Source organism: Megalobrama amblycephala, linkage group LG4 (assembly GCF_018812025.1).
Source record: "Megalobrama amblycephala isolate DHTTF-2021 linkage group LG4, ASM1881202v1, whole genome shotgun sequence".
Taxonomy (NCBI): Eukaryota; Metazoa; Chordata; class Actinopteri; order Cypriniformes; family Xenocyprididae; genus Megalobrama; species Megalobrama amblycephala.
Window position 1 is genome coordinate 5,300,915 of NC_063047.1, and position 25,125 is coordinate 5,326,039.

At 38.3% G+C, this 25,125-nt stretch overlaps 1 protein-coding gene across 4 annotated transcripts in view; it reads left to right on the forward strand.

The window, feature by feature from the left end:
• The window catches only part of lrch2 (leucine-rich repeats and calponin homology (CH) domain containing 2), a 90,076-nt gene extending 72,499 nt beyond the window's left edge, over positions 1–17,577 (forward strand). For 2 of the 4 annotated variants that reach the window (XM_048186950.1, XM_048186952.1), the window contains 8 exons: positions 194–232; positions 1,625–1,765; positions 7,607–7,660; positions 8,538–8,601; positions 10,213–10,325; positions 12,379–12,516; positions 12,742–12,819; positions 14,011–17,577. In XM_048186950.1, coding sequence (XP_048042907.1) covers positions 194–232; positions 1,625–1,765; positions 7,607–7,660; positions 8,538–8,601; positions 10,213–10,325; positions 12,379–12,516; positions 12,742–12,819; positions 14,011–14,130 — 747 coding nt within the window. In that variant the 3' untranslated portion in view covers positions 14,131–17,577. The remainder of the gene's footprint in view (positions 1–193; positions 233–1,624; positions 1,766–7,606; positions 7,661–8,537; positions 8,602–10,212; positions 10,326–12,378; positions 12,517–12,741; positions 12,820–14,010) is intronic. The other 2 variants (XM_048186951.1, XM_048186953.1) reach the window with 1 other exon arrangement.
• Positions 17,578–25,125: the final 7,548 nt, after the last annotated feature.

Sequence of the window (25,125 nt, forward strand, 5' to 3'; positions counted from 1 at the left end):
CCAAACTACTGAATGCATCTTTAAACTTTCAGATACTAATATCTGTATCGCCCCTTCCCACCCACCCAATGTGCATAAAAAGTAAAACTCTGGGCCTGCTCATTTCATTATTGCGTCTGAATGAATTCCATTCTTACTCATTCTGGGTTTTATTTTGTTGTTGTTGTTTTGTGTGTGTATTTATTTTTTTAAGGAGACTGATCTCACTGATGAAGATGCGGCTTTCTCTGAGGTCATTCTTCCTTCATCACATTCCTCCTCCTCCTCATTAATTTCTATCTTTACAGTAAAGGTTCTAAAGTCTAAGCTTCTTGTAGTAATTTTACTCATATTTGCACTACTGTTCAAAAGTTTGGGGATGATATTTTTAAATAAATGTATACATTTATTCAGCAAGAATGCATTAAGGGTGCAATAGGTGATTCTCTACAGAAACATTTTTTGTTACACTGGTTGAAAGTCTCCTCATATCCTGATAGCACTTACTATGTTAAACGGTCTAAATGTATTTTTAGAAATATATATTTTCTGTGGAAGGCATAGGACCATAAAATGCTCATCCAATCATTATATTTGGTCCGAATAAAATAATACAATGTCCTACCTAAGCTAAAAATTTTGGATGTCAACATGTTTTTACATGCCCTCGTGCACCCTGTTCTTACAGAAATGATACGTCATTAGCGCGTTTCATGCTACGCATGTATAGACAGACGTCAGTCACGGAGCACCACAAACAAACAGCAGCCACCTTTTGATGATCTTCAAAAACTATGAATTTGTTGCATTCACGCCATAACTACCATAATTAAAAGATGGCAACCCGTGACGTTCTACCCGGAGCTGTTCAGATTTATGCTATCCATATCAACAGTATAATGCTACAAAAATATTTCAAATAAATGTTTTTTTGGTTTTTTTTGTTTTTTACTTTTTTTAACTTAAAAAAAAAATGCATTATGGTTTTCACAAAAATTCTAAGCAGCACAACTGTTTTGAACATTGATAAGAAGAAATTTTTCTTGCAGCAAATCATATCAGAATAGTTTCTGAAGGATCATGTGACACTGAATGATAATGAAAATTCGGCTTTGTCAAAGATAAATCTCTTTTAAATATATTCACATAGAAAAGAGTGATATTAAATTGTAGTAATATTTCACAATATTCTTGTTTTTACTGTATTTTTGATCAAATAAATGCAGCCTTGGTTAGTATAAGAGACTGTCTTACAACAATCTTGTGAACAGTGGTGTATATTTTATTACATTTTCTTTACAACATTTTGTTCACCTGTTTCTTACATTACAAGCTAAACATTTTGCAGTTATAATATAACTCCATCAATTCATAAACATTCTTTTGCTAGAAAACAATGGCATACAATGCAAAACATCGCGACTTTGTTTGTAGTTTTCAAAACATTCTTATTGATATTTTCATACTTTTGATCAACTGTCATTTTTCAACAAAAACTCATCTGTGTTAGCCAACCACATAACATTATCTGTGAATGTCAATAAATGTTTGATTTTTCAGTGCCAAAAGCAGGTTACAGTCTGGCCTCAGGCCTCTTTATAGTTGAGTCCTGTCATTTACTGTAATGTTGTGATTTGTCCCTCAGCCTTCTTCTTCTTGCTCATTTGATGGAAGTTTGAAATCAGAAAGCAGTGACTCAGAACCAAGATGGCCAGAGATTCCTCCTGTGCTCAACCAGAATGAGGATCGGAGAAAAAACAAGTACCTGAGAAAAGACTACCTGAAGGTACACACCCAAGTTCGCACATGTTCTCAGTTTTTCTCACGCACACATTTTTTGTTCGCGGATCCCTCTCTATTTCTCACTTGTTCTGTCAAAGACACACACACACACACACACACACACACACACACATATACGCACACATATTTAATCACTTCATGTTGCTTCAGACTTGTAAATGTCACTGTGCTATTTGTTGGAAAATTGCTTGAATTGTTCAGTTTGGAAGGTTTTTTTTTTTTTTGTGCTGTGTTGACACTTTTTATATTGTAGAATACCACTAGTTACAATACCCATAGTCTCAGCCCGATAGCTTGGCCCAGATGTTGTTAAAATGCCTGACTGATTCCTTTACTTCTGTCCTTATCTAAAACATGGCAAGTCAGGATGTGAGATTTTTTTTTTTTTCTTTCAGGTGGTTTAGAAACACTGCATGGTGAGTTTAGAATCAGTTTCTAGTCCTGTGCATATAATGTTCAGATCTTTCACATAATTAGCTGTAATTGTTATATATTAAAAAGGGACAAAAATCTAGACCCCATCTGATTAAAATTTCTCTGTACTTTGCTGCTTTCACTTCATGTAGTCTCAGAAACCCCCTTTCCACCAGCACGAACCGGGTGCTAGTTCAGAGCTAGTGCTAGTGCCATTTCGGAGTTGGTTCAACTGACGAGCCTTAACCAGTTTGCCTTTCCACAGGCTAGAGAGCCACCACAGAGCCAGGTCTCGCGTCACTGTATACGTCTCATATTTCACAGCAAAGCTAGCGCCGCAGCGCCAAACACAAACACACCAGGCTCGTTTGAGATGCATCGGCTTCCCGCAGAGCGATCAGTGCATGACATCAAAGCTCAGCGAGAACGATCCAAAAGTACAAGGAGTCGTATGCTCTACAAACGCTCCCGCGGACCCGCGGCACCTGCCGAATCGGTCCACCCTGCTCCGATGCATCTCAAACAAGCCTTTTATCAACAATCGCGGATGTTTCTCTACTGTTGATGCTCATGGCTTTACGAACCTACATCGGCATCCAAACATGGCTCGCCGTAATTTGTATAGACGGAGATTACGATCGAGCTGCTTTTAGCTCGATTAGCTGCTATTTCAAAAATGGCGGTCACAAGTTTCTTGTTGGTCACGGTAACCCCGCCCCCAGCCCCTGACACAAGCGGTTCTTACTTCTAGCCCAGCAATGTTTTGGTGCTACTTACGAACCACTTTTTCTGGTTCGGAGCTGGTGCTTTGTGTGTCGAAAGACAAAGAACTGATTTGAAACTAGGCTCTGGCTCCGAACCAGCACTCACACTGCCTTGGTGGAAAAGCGGTAACAGTTGCTTAGAGGTGCAAGATTTTCCTGGATTTCTACATAAATTGATCTTAAAATTTAAAAAACTATAGCACAATATTAGATCAACACAGTCTGCTTGAACAAATAGCACACAATCAAACCTTTTTTAATATCTTTATTGAACTCATTGTGGAAACTGTGCAGGGTGAAAAACATATCTGAATTCCTAGGCTAGTGACTTCCACAAAAGATGTAAAGGATCAGTCTGGATCCCTGTCAATGAGATGAGTTTGGCAGTGTTGTTCTAAGCCCTACACTATAAAACACAAATTGAGTGTCGAGTGACGAGTTACAGAAATCTCTGAAACATGTTAACATCTTTGTTGACGTGACTGTGATACTTTAAACATTCTGTAGACGGATGAAACCATAGTTGTTAGAACTCGCATGTGTGGAGTGAAAAGACACAGAACACCAACATCAAAGCCTCATTCCAGTTGTAAAGTAGGTTTGGAGCCTGGACCACTTGCTGTCTTTGATAGATAAACAAAGGTTTATCAGGATAGGCTGCAGGAGTATCAAAAAAAAAAAAATCCCAAAGCACAGTAGATGAACAACAGAATGGCAAAGAAAAATACACCTTCTGGATTGGCCTATTCTGATTTCACTTTAAATGAGGTGCTTTGGCATGACCTCAAGAGATTGATTCACAGCAGACAGACTGAAACTGAAAGAGTTTTGTGAAGAGGAGTAGTTCAAAACTGCTTCTGAGCATTATGCACATCTGATCCACAATTACAGGAAACATTTAATGGAGGATATTTCTGCCAAAATGCGGGTTATTAATGTCGGCATGAAATAAAAACTGACAACTCTTACTTTTTTTTTATGTAATAATGTAGTATTTATTATCAACAATTTATCCGATTAATGCATTGATCTCTATAAAGTGAAGCCTCAGCTTACACCAGCGACAGCATTTACCCTTTATGTCACTGGATCTGCTGGGCAGTTGCAGATAGCTCCGCCCTCATGCACTGACTGCAAACGGGCATTCAGATATGCCTTCATTTTGTTAGCAACGCTCGACTTCCAATGATCTAATGAATTCCCGAAGGACGAAATAAAGTCCCGTCCACTTACTTCAGATGCCGTTTTACTCAGATAGATGTCACAGTAAAGAAGAAAAGACAATCGCAACTTCCACTTTATGCTGAATTTAAATGCAGGATTTACAGACCTTTTCCTTCCTGCATGGTGACTTTTCACACTCCACTTAACCATCATTCCAAGTCATTCTAAGCACTGTTTTTGACCCTGGACAGAGGAAGGTTTTACACTCGTAATTTAGAAGTGGGGTTAGCACCACTTTTCAGTTTGCATTGTAGTGTAAAACCTGTACACTGCAGTGTTAGAATGTTACGACTAGATGCATAGCAAAAGACAACCAATAGTGTACCACATTTTCAAGAGCTTTGGACAGTCAAAAAACACAGCATGTTTTATTAACGGTAGCTTCAGCACTTGAGGAAAAAACTGTCAAATTGTGACCGAAAACACGACAACTGGAGTAAAGACGAGAATGTTTAATTTTTTTCTAATCCAAAAAGTCCATTCAGGATAAACTTGATACAGTCAGCACTATATAATGAGGATGCACAGTACTAGAGCTTTTAGGAAAAACATGCACCGCGTTCCTCCAGTCAGTGACACTGACACCACAAATATGCAAATAAGAATGTTAACCCTGGGTTTAGGAATTTACAGTGTGAAACGGCAGCTTATGATTACCCAGGTTAACCCCGAGTAATGAGCAATGTGAAAGGTGAAGGAAGGTAACCCAGGATCCCATTTACACGGGTTTTAGAATATGTGTTCAGTAAAAATGAAAGCATATCATTGTTTGTGTTAAGCAGACTTTGTTTCTCTGTTCTTATCACTTTTTAAATCAAATTTTAATTAAATCCAAGTAAATGCATCGCTGTCCTTTTTCCTGTCCTTTGAATCATAGCACAGTGATAATTTGCACATTCCTGTACCTGTTCTTCTGTGAGGGAATTTCCCTTTATGGTTTGTTGAGAAAAACACTGCCATGAGAAACATTGTTTTGTATTCACTCAGCTTCCATGGAAGTATTAAAAGACCAGAATTTGAGGGCAAGCCCAGTCTCTGTCCAGATGACTTCACAATAACACTATTTCCCCTGTGTATAACTGTAACTGAAAGTCCTTGGAGTCCTTGGAGGATTTGTTTGTTTGCATTAGCATTTAATGCTCTCTTTTACTTTTAAAATGGTTTCTTACCACTGCTATAGACAGACACTAATGCTATGAAAAGAAAGATTATTAGGTTCCACTATATTAAAGGGGTACTTCACTGATGGCAAGTAAAGTACCCCCTTTTTAAAAAAAAAATCAGTGCTACCAAAGAAAACAGAGAAATAAAAGGCTGTTGTCTTCCCTTTTGCCAAATAGGTAGGAAAACTTCAATGCAATTTGCATGTTGCCATCCAAAGCTACTTCCACCAGTCTGCTGTGGATATGCTCAACCAGAGTCAAATAGTGTCTTGCTTTAGTAGGAAATACTTCTTTGCAAACTTTTAGTCACAATGGTGTTGACTTGTATCAAGTGTGGGAATCTGCAGGGTGAGACGAAAGGTTGGGGCATGGAGAAAGATCTTTATCATGGGCGGCGAAAGCTGTCTGTCAGGGTGTTAGGGTTAAGGATTAAAGGTTAGTTTCTGTTGTAGCAATTCACCTTTCAGCACGCCTCCTTTCATCACACCCATTACTCCGATCTGCAGCTATCCCTGTCCCACTTGTTCCCGAGTGCAAGATTTCAAAGAGTAAATATGTAGCAGGATTGATTCCAGTTAAGGATCCACTGCATTGTAGGTAGCATCATAAAAAGAATCATAAATACGGACAGAATGCCACAACGGAAAATTTGAAAAACCTGTTTGTAGTCAACATTTCAACTTCAGTGACAGTGTTTTAGGCCAAATGGGAAAAAATGAAAGAAACTAAAGTTATGTCATTTCCACCCTACCCCCCAAAACAAAATGCTGTCACATGCAGGTTGGAAAGCTGTTGCCATTTTTAACAATGAATTTGTGAAACTCACAATCTGGCTAAGGGGGTTATATCCCAGCAAAAAAGTGACATCAGTGCACACCCTCTATACAACAGGAACACAAGTATATGTTGTACTTTCATCGTTAATGTGATGTAATTACATAGTAGTTAGAGACACTTAACATAAAGTGTGACATTTCACCACACGATAGAATTCCTGTACACACCTAACACACACCTGTTCAAACATTGACCCAAACACATACATGTAGGTCGTCCAGGAAACATTTCTGTGATTGCCAATTGATCTTTTTTGAAGGAGGCAATGTATTCACAACAGCTACGTGATTTGACCCAGAAGAAGGATGATACTCAGCATCTGTCTCTGGTGTGTGAGATCTTGTTTATCTTAATTGTATGTCATCACTGAATGAATTCCAGAACTGTTATGGGAATCATCTAGAGAATGTGCACTCCCTGTCTTTGCTCTGACAAGTGCACATGATGCCATGCTGATAATTCTGTTTTTGTTTTGTCTTTTATATGATGTCTTACTCTCTTCTCTAAAAAGAGAGTTGTATTGCCTTCCTGAATATAGCTACTGTTTTGTAAAACGGTTAAAACTTTCACAGCCATTTGTTTTAACATTCATAGAAAAATGAATTGATTAAAAAGAGTGAGAAACGTTTGTGACTCAGAGAAAGAGGAAGGTGATCGCCTGTCATGGTTGAGCTGGAATAATGAGTAGCCTTCAAAGTCAAGAAATTTGGAGTCAAGAGACAAAGAGAGAGTGAATAAATATGTGAATCTGTTTGGATCAGATAGGTTCCTAGCTTCCACATAAAAGGGAAATCAGGAAAAGAACTACCACCTGGTATACTGAAATCTGTTCTTAAGATGCGACTGGACTAAGAACATGAACATAAAATATTCTGAATGAGCCATAAGGTGTATATTTAATATTACTGTGCGAATATGTAAGAACTAATGTGCTGGTGTCTAAGTCTTTGTGATTGGCATATAAAGCAAAAAATCTTTTCTTTTTTTTTATCTGAAATGGATCATGCCATAGTAATAAAACTGGTGAAGGATGAATTAATTAAATTTGTTATTCAGTCAATTTTATAATCAGAATTTATGTCAGTACAAAAGTAATATACTGTTTATTTCATATAAAGCAAAAAAATATAAAGCAGTTTATATACTTCTGTTCATGGATATGTAGTTTTTGATAACTTGGCATGTTTGGTCCAGATTATGTCGTTCCAGCCATTCACTTTGGAAGTGGTGATATCAGTCAACATGTGCACTTTTTTTGAGTGTGCAACGTGCATCAGACAGTCAGTGCACGTGAAGTGTGGGCACTTTATCTGGGGAATTAAATCCCTTTATCTCTGGCTAGACTGAATTTCTGATGTTAAAGGCTGAAAAAAAACATCATCACAAATCTGATCTTCTGTCTCCCTGCGTTTCCTGTTTCAGTACAAGTGTCAAAGTGCTCGAAGAAACTCCAGTGGCAATGACAATGATTGTGAGGTGAGACTTTGTGTGTTACTGTCTGCATGTCACTCTGCTTGAGTGCCACTATTTTACTGGGTTTCCATGGTCATGAAAAACCTGAAAATATCAGGGAATTTTATAATTGTGATATTTAGGCAAGGTGAAGTCCTGGAAATGTAGTAGAAATTCACTCTATGCACCTAACGCCCCAGACACCTGAGATTGGTGTGATTCCAATCTAATATTATCCTCAGGTAGGCCCCAACTGAACTTAATGGACACTATCTCTTGGGAAATAAGAATCTCTAATGCCCCACTAACCTGCAGCACAGCAGTAACCAAACAGGACCTCCAGTGTTCTCATTATTAAAACAATTTCACAGCCAAAAAATGAAACGCATATTTATATGTTGCATAAAAATGGCAAGGTTGCATGTTTTCTTCAAATTGATTGGTTAAACTCTTTAAACATCTTTTCTAGACTACAAAATCATAACACAGACCACTTTTAGTATACACTTGCTCCATTGCCTTCTATGGCTGATTGCAACATAAATAAAATAAAGTTTAAGAACATCCATATTTCTTAAGCACTTTCATTAACGGTCTTCTGAAGAACATATTTCATTCTTCATTAAAACATTTTACCACAGAAATGTCTATAGTCATGCTCTTTTGTCAGTGCAGTCTGTAAAGTTTTTTGGAAATTCATTGGAAACCGTTTTTGTAGCCCTGTCTCATTTTGTAGAAGTACAATATTACATTCACAAAGTTCATGAAGGAAGGAAATATCTGTGTAAAACATATAAAACCATTTCAATCAGAAGAAACTAAATCCATTTCAGGATTCAGGATTGTTAGCTGTTTACATACGGACAGTTTTCTCAACATGACAATGTCTGTGTTCTTACAGGAGGGAATGCGGTCTAATGATTTCACCACAACTCTCACTGTCTTTGGCCTGAAACCAAGATCAGGTAAATCTTTGGACCTATTTACACTTGTCACTTAATGAGCTTTTACTGATCAAATAGCTATCCGATCTGATTTATTTACACTTGGCCACATTAGTGTGTGTCTGCAAAACTCCAAAAAACCAAGTTCGCATTACCAAATGCAACAGATATGCACTGCAATTTATTTATCATCACTGTGTTGAGCTTTCAGGATGTGACGCTGAACGTAGAATTTCATTTGCGGCAGTTTGCATCGGAAGCGGAAGCTGGTATAACAAGCTATCGTATTGATTTATTTATTTTTACCATTTTGGTAGGAGTAAAATTTACACATGTGGCTTCAACAACCAAAATCATTTACACTTGTCCAGTTTAATCTGGAATGCATCTCAAACTACCTTCTAAAGTGGTTTGAGTGATTTCATTGGGTGGAGATCTTTTCACGATCTGATAGCTATCCGATTGCATGAAGTGCAATTTTTCATTTTTTGCATTTTTCAGTGTAAGTAAGCAATGAACGTTATATTGATGTGTTGGACAAAAACAGAGATTTCCCATTTTTAAAACCTTTTCTAGCAATCACACTTGAAACACACAAGAAACTGCACTCAAATTTCACAATTTCTTTAATTAAAAAAAAAAAAAATTCCATTACTCTTGTTTAATGGGAATTTAGAGGTCAAGAACAGCTTTTCTTTGGAAAGATGTCATCATAACTGTGGTCTTGAACTTTAGTGATACCAAGGTTTGTAGAAATAGGTGGTATTTCTTTACAATTTTTTTTCTCATGACTTTGTAATTCAGTGGAAAGCATAAGGAAGGTCTGTGCTTCCTGTCTCACAGAAATACAATTGACCTGCATACAATACCAAAACTGCTTGTTTTTGCAGTGTAATCAGTCTCACAAATGCTCCTCTTTTTATAATCTGAGTCAGTTATATTTTAAAGCATCTTGTGCTCTGAGACCCACCAATAGCTGCTGCAGAGGTAGTGCTGCCATGTGAACAATCATTAAATCACCTTTTGATGTTTATCATCTGCATAATCATAAAAACATCAACAAAACGAATCAAAAAATGCCTCTCTATATTTTTTGTTTATGTAAATTAGGCCTTGCACTGTTGCAATGAGAAATACGTGTACCAAGTGCTGTGAAAAATGGAGTGCTGTAAATCCATGTAATTTCATCCAGTAAATCTGGCTTGAGCAAAAATACCACAAACAGCTGAAAACTGTTTGAAACTGTAAAGTCTATATCTGAGGTTAAGTTTTTTTTTTATTTTTTTTTTTTTATTCCACATCAAAGTGTGTTAATGCACATTTATTTGTTTTAACCAGGGCTGCAACTGCAAACTGATTAAATTGTTTAATTATGGAGCTATTCAACAGTAAATTTCATAACTGATTAGTAAGATGTGCATGAACAAACTTGATCTTTGAAGGGTGACCATGGAAGACTTCTATAAGCTAATGAACAGAAAGGAGACATTGAGCTAACAGGTTTACACAGTGTGCAGATTCAAAGATTTACCAGACTTAAAGATCAGACAGGTTAGTTCATAAAGGAAAGTTTGAATGAAGAAAAACATGATGATGATGATGATGATGATGATGACTGTGTTTACTACTCAGCCTTCTCCCGTGGAAACCGTCAAGACTTCAGCTCCACAGACCCAAGCTTTACCATGAGGAGAAAGATGGAGCACCTCAGGGAGGAGATGGAGCAGATCAGACTCCTGCGGCAGGTCAGAATTCCACCGTAACCTCCCTTGCATATTTTACAAAGTTAAAAGTATAAGCAAACAGGAATAAACATTTCCTATGTAATTCTGAGAATGGGAATGAAGATTAGATGTTGAAGCACTGTATATATGAATTAAAACCATTTTTTGACATGCGCTTCACAGGAGGGGTGCTATTTGAGTCGCTGCCGATTCAGAGCTTCAGTTCACCACAGTTCATCACTTAATGTACAGCATTGCATTTAAGTTAGGGTGCTGTCTTAGACAGTAGCTCCCTATTTAGGCAGCAAGACAGACAAAATTACTCTCTTTGGTGTGGAGTCAAGAAATCTGGAAATATGATTAAAAGAGGAATATGAGACAAAAACTGTTTCAACATATAAATGTTTTACCAACTAAGAACAACAGCACTTTGAGCATCTAATGTGAGCATAAGTATTGGGACAATTTAACTTAAAGGATTAGTTCACTTTCTAATTAAAATTTCCTGATAATTTACTCACCCCCATGTCATCCAAGATGTTCTTGTCTTTCTTTCTTCAGTTGAAGACATGGAAAACATTCCAGGATTTTTCTCCATATAGTGGACTTCAATGGAGCCCAAACGGTTGAAGGTCAAAATTAGTTTAAAGCAATCCCTGAAGAGAAATAAGGGTCTTATCTAGAGAAACCTTCACTCATTTTCTAAAAAAAAAAAAATTAAAAATTGTATACGTTTTAACCATAAATGCTCATCTTGAACTAGCTCTCTTCTTCTCTATTTGAATTGCAGCAGTGTAGACACTTCTAAGTGCATTACTGCCCTCCACAGGTCAAAGTTTGAACTAAATTGTCATATACAATATGTTAGTGCAAGTATATAACAATTAGTTCAAACTTTGACCTGTGGAGGTCAGTAATGCACTTAGAAATGTCTACACTGCTGCAGTTCAAATAAAGAAGAGAGCTAGTTCAAGATGAGCATTTATTGTTAAAACTAAAAGCGATGGTTTCTCTAGATAAGACTCTTATTCCTCGTCTGGGATCATGTAGAACGCTTTAAAGCTGCATTGAAACTGTAATTTTGACCTTCAAACGTCCACTATGGAGAAAAATCCTGGAATGTTTTCATCAAAAACCTTAATTCTTTTCAACTGAAGAAAGACATGAACATCTTGGATAGAATGGGGTTGAGTAAAATATCAGGAAATTTTAATTTGAAATGTGAACTAATCCTTTAAAGCAAATGTACAAGTATAAAAGCTATTATTTAGCTGCAAATCCCTTGCATACAATTACAGCAGTGAGTCTGCAACCCATAGACATCACCAAAGTCTGCTTTTCCAAGCCTTTAATGCATCGATTTTTAGTTGTTGCTTGTTTTGGGGAGTTTCTGCCTTTAGTCTTCTCTTCAGCTAGTGAAATGCACAGTAAGATTTAAATCTGGAGATTGACCTGGCCAATCTAAGACCTTTCATTTCTTTCCTCTGATAAACACCTTGATTGAGTTGGCAGTTTTTTACGGGTCAGTGTCCTGTTGAAATACCAATACCAAGTGCTTTTCTATGAGTTTGGTGACATTTCCTTGAACTTTGGTAGCCAATATGGTTTTCTACACCTCCCGAATTCAGTCTGCTGTCACCATCATACATTAAGGGTGCGTTCACACTTGGCATGTTTGGTTCGATTAAAACGACCTGGTGCGATTGCTCTGTTAGTGCGGTTCATTTGAACACGTGTGAACGTTGCCATTCAAACCCTGGTGCGCACCAAACAAGCGGACCGAAACCACTGAAAAGATGGGTCTCAGTCCACTTCCAAACTAACTCTGGTGCGGTTTGAATGATATATGAACGCAACACGGACCAAAGACATGTAAACGAACCAAAAACAGGAAGATGAGACCCTAAAAAGTACACAATACTCACGCATATCGTTTTTTTCTTGTCATAGTCACGAATATGGTCATGGCCAACCTGGTCATTGTTGATTTTCTGAAGTCGTTGGTGGAGACAGATATACCTGACTCTTATTTGGAATCCAATGAAGTAAACCTAGTGGTTGTGTGTGTTTTCAGAACCTCGAGTCTAGGTTGAAGGTTTTGTTGCCAGATGATGTGGGTGCTGCCCTAATGGATGGTGTTGTTTTATGCCATCTGGCCAATCATATTCGCCCTCGTTCCGTGGCCAGTATTCATGTACCCTCTCCTGCTGTGGTAAGTCCCACTTTCATTTAGACTTTCTTGGATCTTTATTTTCTGGAAATAATTAAGGAAATGTCTTACATTATTTCTGTGAGTTCAAATTATATTCTCTGCAGTTTTAATTAGCATTCAAAACAAGCACATAAATTGTTTGATGCTGTGTGGATCTGTTTAGTGCTAGATACTCTACTTTCTGAAGGGATTATAAAAGACCTTGTCTGTGTCTGTCTCTAATAGCCAAAGCTGAGTATGGCTAAGTGTCGGCGGAATGTTGAGAATTTCTTGGATGCTTGTAAAAAGCTTGGAGTGCCACAGGTAGGATTGTGTATTTCTTCATTGTATGAATGCATGATATATCTGTTTTCATCTGATATCTGCATTTTTTTATCATATAATCTGAAATCAAATATATAATGGATTCTACATATTTTAAAATGAGAACATAATCTAAGGGATATTGAGAGATTTGAACGTTAAAGAAGTTTCATGCATAAAAAGTTGAATTAATTATCCATCTGTCATACAGTATATATTCAAAGGTTTAAGGTCAGTAAGATTTTTAAGAAATAACTGCTTTTATTCAGCAAAGACACTTTCAATTTATCAAAAGAGAGAGTATTTATGTTGTAAAGATTTTTCTTTCAAATAAATGCTGAATCTTAAAAAAATGCATTGTGGTTTCCACAGTAATATTTGGCAGTAGGGCTGGGCGATATATCGCATGCGATTCTCACGCGCATTTCGTCAGTAAAGCCGGTTCCCTGATTACCGCTAAATCGCCATCACCTGCTTTCAAATGGAGCGCCATTTAACAGACAGAGCCGTAGTTCACTGATAAGCCACGCAATATCACGTTCATATCGCAGATGAATCGCCTTCGATAATGAACGCGATATTTGCGTGGCTTATCAGTGAACTACGGCTCTGTCTGTTAAATGGCGCTCCATTTGAAAGCAGGTGATGGCGATTGAGCGGTAATCAGGGAACCGGCTTTACTGACGAAATGCGCGTGAGAATCGCATGCGATATATCGCCCAGCCCTATTTGGCAGCACAACTGTTTTTAACATGGATAATAATAGGTGATGTTTAAGCAGCAAATCATCATATTTAAGGATCATGTGACACTGAAGACTGGAGTAATGACAGCTGAATATTCAGCGCTGACAACACAGAAATAAATTTCATTTTAATATATTTTAATATATTCAAATAAAAAAAGTTACTTCAAATTGCAATAATATTTCACAATATTACTTTACTGTGTTTTTGATCAGATAAAATCTTTCGAGGGGAAATAAAAAAAAAATAAAAAATCTTACCAGCCCAAAACTTTTGAATGGTAGTGTACATTATAATGTTGTATTGAAAAACTTATTTTTGTTTTACTGTCATCATTTTTATCAAGGTAGTATAGATTCATAATATTGGCCATTTATCTGATCTATATTATCTATCTATATTAATCTATATTTATGTTTACATTTGTTTGTCTGTTTATGAACAGGACAAGTTGTGTTTGCCACATCACATCCTGGAGGAGCGAGGTCTGGTGAAAGTTGGTGTCACTGTACAGGCACTGCTGGATCTTCCATCATCAAAGCCCAATCAACTTTCTACCATGTAGCATCACTTGATCATGGGACGTCCCTTCACCCTGCCTTACCACCTCATCCTCACTCCTCACTCTCAGTGCTGATCTTTGACCTATTATGGGGAGGTCATGGCCCTAACTCAACTGTGGTGAACAGGCCGGCTTCCCCCTACCTCTTATAAGCCTCTATGGAGGGGTCTAGACATTTTAAAGCTCCAATATTGTGCCCTATTGGAGGGAAATTGTACGTTAAAGCCACACATTTCATTCTGAGAGGACTGTTTCTAGTCCACCACTGGCTATGCCATCTGTCCCCTCTTAATGCTGGACACCTCTGTCTCCTTTCTTTTGTATCTCCTCCTCATCGCTCTTGTGTTCACTCTTCTCTTGGACCGGTGAGCCCAACAACGGGCGAGGACGTGGGAAAAGTATGCAGCTTTCTGGCTGATTCTGGACCAGAGGGATGGTGTTATTTCAGTGTCACTCCAGCCCTCTCCTGTATGAAGTCACTAAGAGCTGTCAGTCATCTCGTTACATTCTGTCTGTTTCCTGTCTGTCTGAGGAAATAAGTGGGCCAGAGACATGTATTGATGTACATGTAATCATAACCAGACCAGCAACGAGGACACCTGCAAAGGACCAATAAAGATGCTGCCATAAAAAATGATCATGGCTGTCATAGCTGTTGATACTACAGTCAGGTGAGTCATTGGAAGTGTGTTAGAAAGTATTAGTTTCTTCCTGCATCCCTGAACTGTTTTCTTTTAACCGTGAAGACACTGCTCACATACTAAGGCTAATTTATCTTCTTTTTTTTTTGTACCTGCAAATGTTTGTTTTTATTCATCACTGGTTTCCCCACAGGATTTAATTTATTGCTTCAGTTCTCGTGAACAGTATGAGTAAGGTATTTACAACAGAATTCCTGAACGTTCTGCACGTTCTGGTGTAATGTTTGTTTTGCAGGTATGAATAGTTTCAGCAATAAAAATAGACCAAAAAAAATATTGCAACACCTAATTACATAGAGTAGAAACAGTCCTTTAATTATTGAAACACCGCATTGTATGGATTTAAATTTACGTTCAACTAAAGGCTTGTTTTAAAAAGAAAATGTCTCATGGATAAACAAATGCTTGGAGAATTTAATCAAGTTGTAAAGGATCTGATGTGCAGCAGTTCATCTGTAAACTGAAGACTTTTTAGAAATTTTAGTATGTACAAAGAATTTTTATTATTTGTTTTATTAAGAAATTTATTTATTTACCTTTATGTACTTTTGTGTGTTTTATTTATTTCTTTGAGGTCTCTTTACTTCATCAACCTCTGAAAAACATTAATTGTATTGCTCAAAAATCAGCAATACCATTCAAAAAGTCTTGCGTGTAATATATTTTTCCAAACAAGGAAATCTGAGGAGCCATCTTGACAGGTTTTAGCTCTTGAAGTTGCAATTTCTGCAGGACATCTGTGTTTACATGCACACCAGAAAGCTGTTTATTGTGAGAAAGCAAATTAGGATCAGATGAGACATTTCTCAGATGAGAAACATTCACATGCCAGGTTTTATCCCATTATTTTCACATCAGTAGCTTTTTCCACACTTTTATGTTAATTTAATTGTACAGTGCTTTCTCATGTGCACTCATCAAAAAAACTGCAAGAACGCTGCTTATGCGTTTACACGACTGCATAAGCTACATTCTCATATGGAAGTAAAAAAACAGCCACTAATTCAGTGCATGTGTAAACCAACTTTCGTGTCTTAACCCTCTTTCTCATAGTAAACAGCTTTAGTGTGCATGTAAGTACTGTCACTCAACATTTGCCTTTTTTAAGCTTTTTCTGCTCACTACCTGATCATTATCCATATCAATAGCTTTAACGCTTGCAGATTCAAGTCGGCATGAAACATCAGTCTTTCTTTCCGATTGAAACCGATTCTCGAACAAGAAATATTGTAGGGCGGGACTTGATTTTGTCCATTGGGAATTGATTGGATTGTTGTGTTTCGCTGTGATCTCATGTGATTGACAGTTTGTCCTGCCCTCAAGCCAGTGAACACATCATCAGATGAGATGTTGCTGCAAGAGGAAGGGGAAGTGCACATGAATTCTAAAAAATTATAATGATGCGCACGGATAAATCTTTTATAATAAATACTGCAGTATGAAATAAGAATTGTCAATTTTGATTACATGATGACTTCAATAGGCGTGTTGATCTGTATCGGAGGTCTAAACACAGTTTACAATCTTTTACCATTCATAACTTTTTGCCATAATATTCTTGTGACAAATACAGGTATTTTTGCTGTCGTGCCTGAATAACACATCTTGCACAAGCACATCTGGTAAGTTAGCCTACTTGATGTTTTGAAGAGGCTGATGAGTAAATATTGATTTATGTCTTTCAAAATCTCACATGCTAACCTGGCAATAGGAGCAGCTGTTGACAACTTTTCTGTGGAAAGAAGTTTTCAGACATAAATTTCCAATGATTAGTAATGTTTGCTCCCCTACCATATTCCATTTATCATAGCAGCTTGCTTCTGGTTCAAGTCCAAAGCTTGGTGATGGATTGATGACAGCAGTTCCTCAGGCTAATTGCCTCCTTGACACAATCTCAGCCAAGAATCTAAAATGTTTTCTACAGTTCTTCTCAACAAAATATGTTTATATTATTTGTTAGTTTCACTCTGTCACCCCCATTAAATAAGATCTGTGTGAATTTCATGTTAAATGTACCATAATAGATCAGTTTAAAATCTAAGTTGGCTGTTTCAATCCGTTTAGCATTTACATTTATGACAAGATTTTCCAATTAGCCATCTGTCACTCCTACACGCCAACGTACGCTGTCGCTTACAAGATTCCACAAACTGGTTTCCTTGTACAAGGTATAAATTGCATACTGCATGCTACTTTTTAAATATGCTATAGTACTCAGTATGCAACAGTAATGACTGAACTGTAGAAGAGATAATCTTTGCCATAAGACTTAAATTGACTAATTTAATGCTGAAAAAGTTTTTATGACAGACTTAATTCTTTGTGGGAAACACGTAGACAGCTCATACTGAGTATGCACATTTACACTGTTGATTGTGAGGAGTATGACAGTATGCTGTTTTGATGAAAGCCATTCTCATGCTATTTTTGTCCCCTTTCCCAATCAAACCACATCTTAGCAAAGCTTTGAAATGATCTCACCTGTCAGCTCTGATTCTCATTCATGTTGATGAGAAAATGTTCAGTTTGTAAAAAGAAGTCTTGATTCAAAAGTAATAGACAGGAGATGCCTCCTATGCAGTGTGTACTGTATGTATAGATGTTTTTGTATGACACAACTGGATTGCATGTCTGGATCATACCATTGTACATAATCTCTGTTTCAACACATTAGGATGTTTCTTAAAAAGGAAAACTGAAACATTTCAAGGGTCAAAATACTGGAATAAAATGACCTTTTTACAATGTTTCATTGTGTCCTTGTCCTTTGCTTTGTGCTTCTCCTTCACTGCAGGAATGGTTCTTCATAACCCTTATTTAAAAAAAAAGTGTACTTCAAGTTCATTTTATTAAGTATACTTAAGTATACTAATATCAATATATTAGAAGTATACCGTTTCTGTATTAAAGATTAATAATTCTTTTATTTTTTTGTTTATAATCCTTTGCCTGAGGCCACGTTCACACAGCAGCAGAATACGGTTGTCAGTCCTGTATTTGAGTTCTTAATACGTTTACGTTCACACGCAGCACGGTTATTTACGGGTGTGACCGCATTCTATAACCGAACTCACACCTGTAAATTTTCAGAACTCACAACCGCATTCTCGAAATATTCGCGCTGTGTGAACGGAACCGGACTGGACAACTCTGTCACGTCATACAGTGTGAGAGAGCCGCTCTGCTAATGTTTTTTGTGTGTGGTTTCGCTTTCGGTAACTTACTGAAACAGAGTTGTGAGCTGTGCGTCATCTTAAGGTGCTAGATCCAGTCACTGTTCTCCACCGGAGCGGCTCATGTCAGTTTTGCGTTTCTTTTCAAATGCCGTGTCGTGCACGAGACATTGCAAAGGACGTGACACGTGTGCTGCAGCGGTTAAACACTACGGCTAGTGCATGTTTGCATGTTGCTCTTGGTTAATGAAGTTTGATGGATGAACTCGCGGTTCAGTCAGTCTCTTGTCATGTGAGAAGTGATAATACTTTTCAGTTTTATGGACATCGCCATCTTTAATATTACGTTGGTCACCGTCGTTATGGTTACTATTAAATAAGAGAATAGGGGCTTGACTCTCGTTGCACGTTCATACTGCGACAGAGATATGAGCTGTGCGTCATCGTTGTACACACATTTGTTGGACGAATATCGCACGCGTTTATCGCCAGCTTTTTTCGAGACGCTTTTTGTGTTCATCATTTTCAGTGACGATGCGCAGAGTGAACGTGCAAATTCACTCCCTGACAGTATGTGGCGCTTGTGCTAAACGGTAGTGCAAATAAACATGATATTAATAAAGTTAAAGAAGATAAAAATGCAGATATAAGATGGCATATACATGACATATGAGAGATGGTAGTCAGAAACGATAGTGCTATTAAGTCACAATTGTGATGCAAGTGAACGGTAGTGCAAATAAACATATTTATGAAATAGACATTAAGAAACTATATTTCTTGAATGTAAAAGAAAAAAAACAGTAAAAATACAGAAATAATACACATCTATTGTTGTGGCCAAGAATTGGCAGAGCACCCATAGTGTGCATCTCAATCAGCTCTCCCTAGTTCAGTAGTCAGAGCACTGATCAGGGAGTTGGCCACATTCACTTACACGGTACACTGATACACAACCTAGGAAGCTAGGGAGCTGTTTGAGACGCAGGGATAGTTTGTAGGGGTCTTCCTAGTCTACTTACTTTCTCTTCGTCGTCTTGGCATCAATGTGTGCTCGGCAAGACCGTTTTGTGCTTGAGCGCCACCAAGTCATGTTTTACTGTAACTTCAGCAGCTCCAGGCACGTGAACAAAAGCGTCTCATTGGTCTGCCAGTTTTTAGTGCGGCGCGTCAAACCAAAAAAACGAACCTGAGGCGTTTTTTTAAAAATGACGCTTTTACGCCTCGCGTTTTTCGCGTCGGTGTGCACACTCACATTGGCTTTGTTTAGTCACGAGGCGTTAAACGTCGGCGATAATCGCGGTATCAAACTTCCGCCCAGACGACTGCGTCATCATTCATGTATTTTAAATAGACTATAAAAATTATACACAATTTAAAATTCTGCCTATAAAATAATGGTCTATTCTGTTTCTAGACCAATAATATTTTTGAAACAGCAAATTCAGTAGATAAACTCAATATAATATGCCACTAGAAACAACTCTAAATCGTCAGAAACGGTCCTGCCATTTAAATCAAGTTCAACTAACATTACAGGAGATCGATTGCTGTAATTAGAGTAGGCTATCATTAGTTTTGTCCTGCTAATTATTATTTTATACCCATAAAAATAATAACTGCCAGATAACGATCACCTGCTTTTTCCCGACATGGTTAACATTAGGTGTGTTATCTTAACTAATAACATTTATTAATTAGCTTATAACACCCACATTTAATGTTACAGAAAAAAGTTCAGTGATCCGTCAGATCCTGTAGGTCGGTTAGTACAGTTTACTGCTGAACAACTCATTTTGTTGGTGTTAAATAACAAAGAAATCGAAAATTAATAGTTAGTTATACATCTTCAATCTCCCCTCGAAGCTCCGACAGTCCTCAGACAAGCTGTCAATCAACTGCGAATCATGATGACATGCCCCGTTTTTATAGCATCAGATTGCTAGCTAAAATCTAAATTATCACAAAAACAAACAATTGAATATATATCAGCGTGATAACTACCTTAAATGACAAAAACCATCTTTCAGAAAGTTTTATTTGAAGCAGAATTTATTTTTAAGTTTTCACTGAAGTCTCATTCGACTGCATTGAGAGGGTGGGGTTTATGACCTGTACTGCATCCAGCCACCTGGGGGCAATCAAAGAGCCCGCAGCTTCACTTTTCAGGACGTATGAGACACACCCGGTACAGGCCTTTAAGGTGTTAGATCCAGTCACTGTTCTCCACCTGAGCGGATCCTGTCAGTTTTGTGTTTCTTTTTCAAATTCAAATGCTGTGTCATGCGCAAGAAGTCACAAAGGATGTGACACGCGTGTGCGGTTAAAGACTCCAGCTGGCATGTGTTTACATGCTGCTTTTGGTTAATAAAGTTTTGATGGATGGACGTCGCCATCTTTAATATTACGTTGGTCACTGTCGTTATGGTTACTAGTAAGAGAATACGGGCTTGACACTCATTGCATGTTCATACAGACAGTGTTCCAGACGCTACTGAAAGTTGCTGTGTGAATGAGACATTTCATGACTCACACCTGTAAGTAAATGTGGTTGTCAATCCCAAAAACTGACAGTGTGAACATGGCCTTAGTCTTGGTTCCTCCCCAATTAGCTGCTCATTGATTTGTACACACCCTCTGTTAATTAGCCATTCACTGCAGCCACATACTAAAGCATTGTCGCACAGTGAGAGAGGTTCAGAGACGCCTGTTTTCCCAGTCTTGCGACCAAAGATAGCCTACAATAATTTTCTGACAGTGTCAGAAATTCAGCTCGGTCAATGCACAGCGTTTGCTGCTACGACCTACATCTACTGACCAGCCAATAAAAATGTGACATGAAATCAACGCAACATGGCGCTAAAACAGAAAACTGCTTATCTCAAGCTCTTTTCCCTTCTTCTTTTGCAGCTTCCTTTTTTCCCCCCAGTGCACATAAAAACTACAACTGCCAAAGTGTGATTCAACATGTTTTTTTGTTTACTACTAGCGCATGCTGATAACGTTTTATTCTTCTATAGAAACTTGCATCGTAGTCTACGAGTCAATAGGTGTCATCATTGTACAGTCTACATGCATGTCATGCCCAAGTTTAGTAGATCCATGTCGCACAATAAAGTAATGATCTTATAGGACTGATAAAATCGTGCAGTGTATCCTGGGCTTTTCACAGGGGTGTCTAAAGTCAGTCCTGGAGGGCCACTGTCCTGCATAGTTTAGCTCCAACTTTCTAGTATGCCTAGTAGACCTTGATTAGCAGGTGTGTTTAACTGGGGTTGGAGCTAAACTCTGCAGGCACTGTTGCCAATTTAGGGATTTTGTCACAATAGACTGGGAGACTTTGGAGCTGCCTGATGTTTGTAAGGTGTGTCCGTATTCATGAGCAATGCACATTTGTTTTCTTTGGTTTCTTTGTTTATATTGTGTGTCTTAGACTGTGTAATTTTAGTGTTGTTTATTTGGATTTAGGTGTTTGTATTTCTGTTTTTGTTAAGAAACCACACACCAACCCATATTCACATGATGTAATCCCTGCTTATCTTTGCTCTACCTGCTTCAATGGACGAATAAAGTGGTCATATGGAATTGTATTACTGGACTCTGTGTTCTAATAGATGCCCCTGCTGGACACAAGCCAGACATTTCCTGAAATCTAACCTCTCTTACATGGTCTTTTGAGTCGGCACTCACTGACTAGCAGCAGGATATGTCCAGTCAGTCTTTGCAATCCCTTTCCCATAATGACCGGCCACGTAACCAGATTCAGCTCCTAGCCCATTTTAATGACTTTGTGATGCAACATCCTGTCTTATCACATTCACCATTGGCTAGTGGAGAGTTTTCTCCTGAGGATTGTGATGCACAGTATCATCCACAAAAAGAGGAAGCCACTCATCCTTCTCCTGTACACTCATCCTTCTCCAGTATCACAGAACCTGACCGTAAAACTGAAGCAGTTGATTACAGAAGTCAAGATGCAAGGTAGATTAATCCAAAAGTGCATGACTGCGGATGGCTATCTAAATGCTTCAAGGTCCTCCCCCTGTGAACATTCTAACCCTAGACCTTCAGAGCCTGTTTTTGTTCCACCACCTAGTAGAGTTATTCAACAACTCTCACCTAAAGGTTCAAGCTACTTTCCAGCTTCAGTCTCCACCTTCTGTAAATCAGTCTTCTGCTCAGATCTAATCTCAGACTGAACAGTAAAAATATCATGTTTTGTTGGACCATTTGAACGTGAATCAAGCTAAGAGACTTGTGTTGGCTTATGTCCACACACCTCAATCTTATACTCAAGCCATCAGGGCTCTTGATGAATGTTATGGTCAGCCAAGGCAGCTTGCACTGAAAGAACTTCGAGCTATTCTTGATATGCCAGCTCTTTGTCCTGGAGATGGTCAAGCATTAGATCAGTTTTCCCTGAGTGTTCAAGCACTTGTAGGACTTCTTCAATCCATGGGCTGTGATGGTCTTTCTGAGCTCACTTGTGGCTCTCATGTAGAGACTTTTAGAAAAACTACCTAGTGAGCAGTTCTGTGAATCCAATAGATCCATGAAAAGATCCAACCAAGGTCCATTCTCTTACAATCTTCTAGATTTCTCCAATTGGTTATAAGTTGAGTCTTGATGCCAGCCAAAAGGAATTTGTCTGCCTCCAGCTGATAAATAAAAGCAGGCATCTCATTCAGTCAGAGCTACAACCGTTCTTCATGGTGTTTCTCGTGGTGATTCTCAGAAAGAAGATTTTTTTTAAAGCTGGAGTAAAGTCTTCTACAGTGAGTAGTATTACCCCTCAACTAACTTCAAAGCGCCTTCCAGTTTGTGCTTACTGCAGTACCACTGAGCCTCATATCAGTAAATGTGATGATTTCCTAAAGCTCCCTAAAGATCAACAAGTCAATTGGATTCAGCAGAAAGAAATGATGTTGGCAGTGTGCCCTTGATCATATGACAGTATACTGCAACCTGAAGGTTACAAACCCTTGTAACCTTTGCAATGGGAAACACTTGCAGATTCTTTGCCATGTTAATCAAAGGCACATTCAAAACCTGTACCTTGATCATACTAGTGACAGTGACATATTAGACGATGGGTCTGAAAAGACAATCATCTTACAACCAGCTGCTCAACAACTATGCTTTGAGGGTAAACTAGAGATTTTAACATTGAGAACTGTGTGTCAGGATGTTGAGGGTGTCTTGAGGGTGCAGCAGTAAGTTGCCCCATAAGTTCTGTATGCAGTCTAGAGAAATCCTTTGTCAAGCTTTCACTGCTGAACATCTTACTTTGTCTGAATACTCTAACCCAGTGACAAATCTTCAGTGCCATTACCCTCACTTGCAGAGATTGCCCCTCCAGCAGCTTGTTAAAGTGACTCGTTTGCTTCTAATTTGTGCAGATTACATTGATAATGCCCATCCAACCTGTAAAGTTTGGCCCTCCCAGAATTCCTGCAGCCATCAGATCTTGACTTGTTTGGACACTTCAGGGCCAGTTTTCCAAAACCCACCTGCACATGTTCTAATTACACCTCTTTCAGCTCTCTGTCAGATGACTTCTCTAGGGATGTAGAGAAGCAGTGGCAACTTGATGCTGTATCACCAAGGAGGGATAAAGTTGTCCGTTCCAAGCAAAATCAAAAGGCAGTTCAACTTCTGGAAAGTCAGACAACCCAAGATACAACAGATGGAATTGATAGGTATGCTACACCTCTCATTCATTCAAGTATTTTGGGCATCCCTGAGAGTCCCAATAAAGGAAGTCTTGTCCCTACTCCTGTCTATGTTGATTCCCTTTAAGACACTATAATGCCCGGTTTCACAGACAGGGCTTAGATTAAACCGGGATTAGTCCTTAGTTCAATTAGGACATTTAAGTAGTTTTTTATAAATATCCCTTAGAAAAAAAATTACTGGTGTGCATCTTGAGACAAAAAAATGGCACTTGATTTTGACCGTTTGCAAGTTGCTCTCAGTTGAAACATGCATTTTAGTCTAGGGTAGGCTTAAGTCTTGACTGTGAAACCAGGGGTAAATGTTGCAAACAGCTGTATTAAAGATTATTTTTTTATTATAATCCTTTCCCTGGTTTGCCTTACTAACATGCCCCGACTTCATCTAGTCTTGGGCTGCGTTCCAATTCGCTTTTAGACACACATTCATGAACTTCCCTAAGCACCTCCCCTCGGGGGAATCCCACTTCTTGAAGTGGACGAGTATAGTTTATATGGACAGATCCTCAACCCCTTGATTTTGACCGAAGGAGCGAGTCTACTTCATATGTACACTTCAGGCAGCTCCATATACCACAATGCAACACGATTGTGATGTCACCACAGATTACATTTAATTTACCCCCACCACAATTTTTTTTTAAATATTTAAAACAACCCAAACACACATACATATAGAATTCTGGCCACCAAAACACTGTTGTAATGTAAATGAACGACCATTCCATTTTTAGCTGAAAACAGTGTCGTGTAAACAGCCCCTCTGTTCCTCCCCAATTAGCTGCGCATTAACTTGTATACGCCCTCTGTTAACTAGCCAATCACTGCAGCCCTATACTAATGGGGTCGTGATTTATAAATGCCTGCATCGATGCACAATAGACTGAGAGACTTTGGAGCTGTATTTTTGTAAGGTGTGTGCGTATTCATGAGCAATGTAAGTTTGTTTTCAGTGGGTTTCTTTTGTTTATATTGTTTATCTTTGAATGTGTAATCTTAGTGTGGTTTATTCGGATTTAAGTGTATTTCTGTTTTTGTTTTGAAACCACATACACACCCTCCCATAGGGATGGAGAAATGAATCCTCTTGAATCTTTGAAGCTTTTCTCTGATTGTTTTGAGAAAAGATTCGAAGTACCAGGAATGTTGAAAACATGCCATCTTGTGGCAGGTCAAATTTACAGCAGCCATAAATCCCACCAAAGTGGGCGCTCCCCAGCACCCTTCTGAAGCCTAATATTATGAATGGGACACCCTACGGTCCCATGGACTTAAAGGAACACTCCACTTTTTTTGAAAATAGGCTCATTTCCCAACTCCCCTAGAGTTAAACAGTTGAGTTTTACCGTTTTTGAATCCATTCAGCCAATCTCCAGGTCTGGCGGTACCACT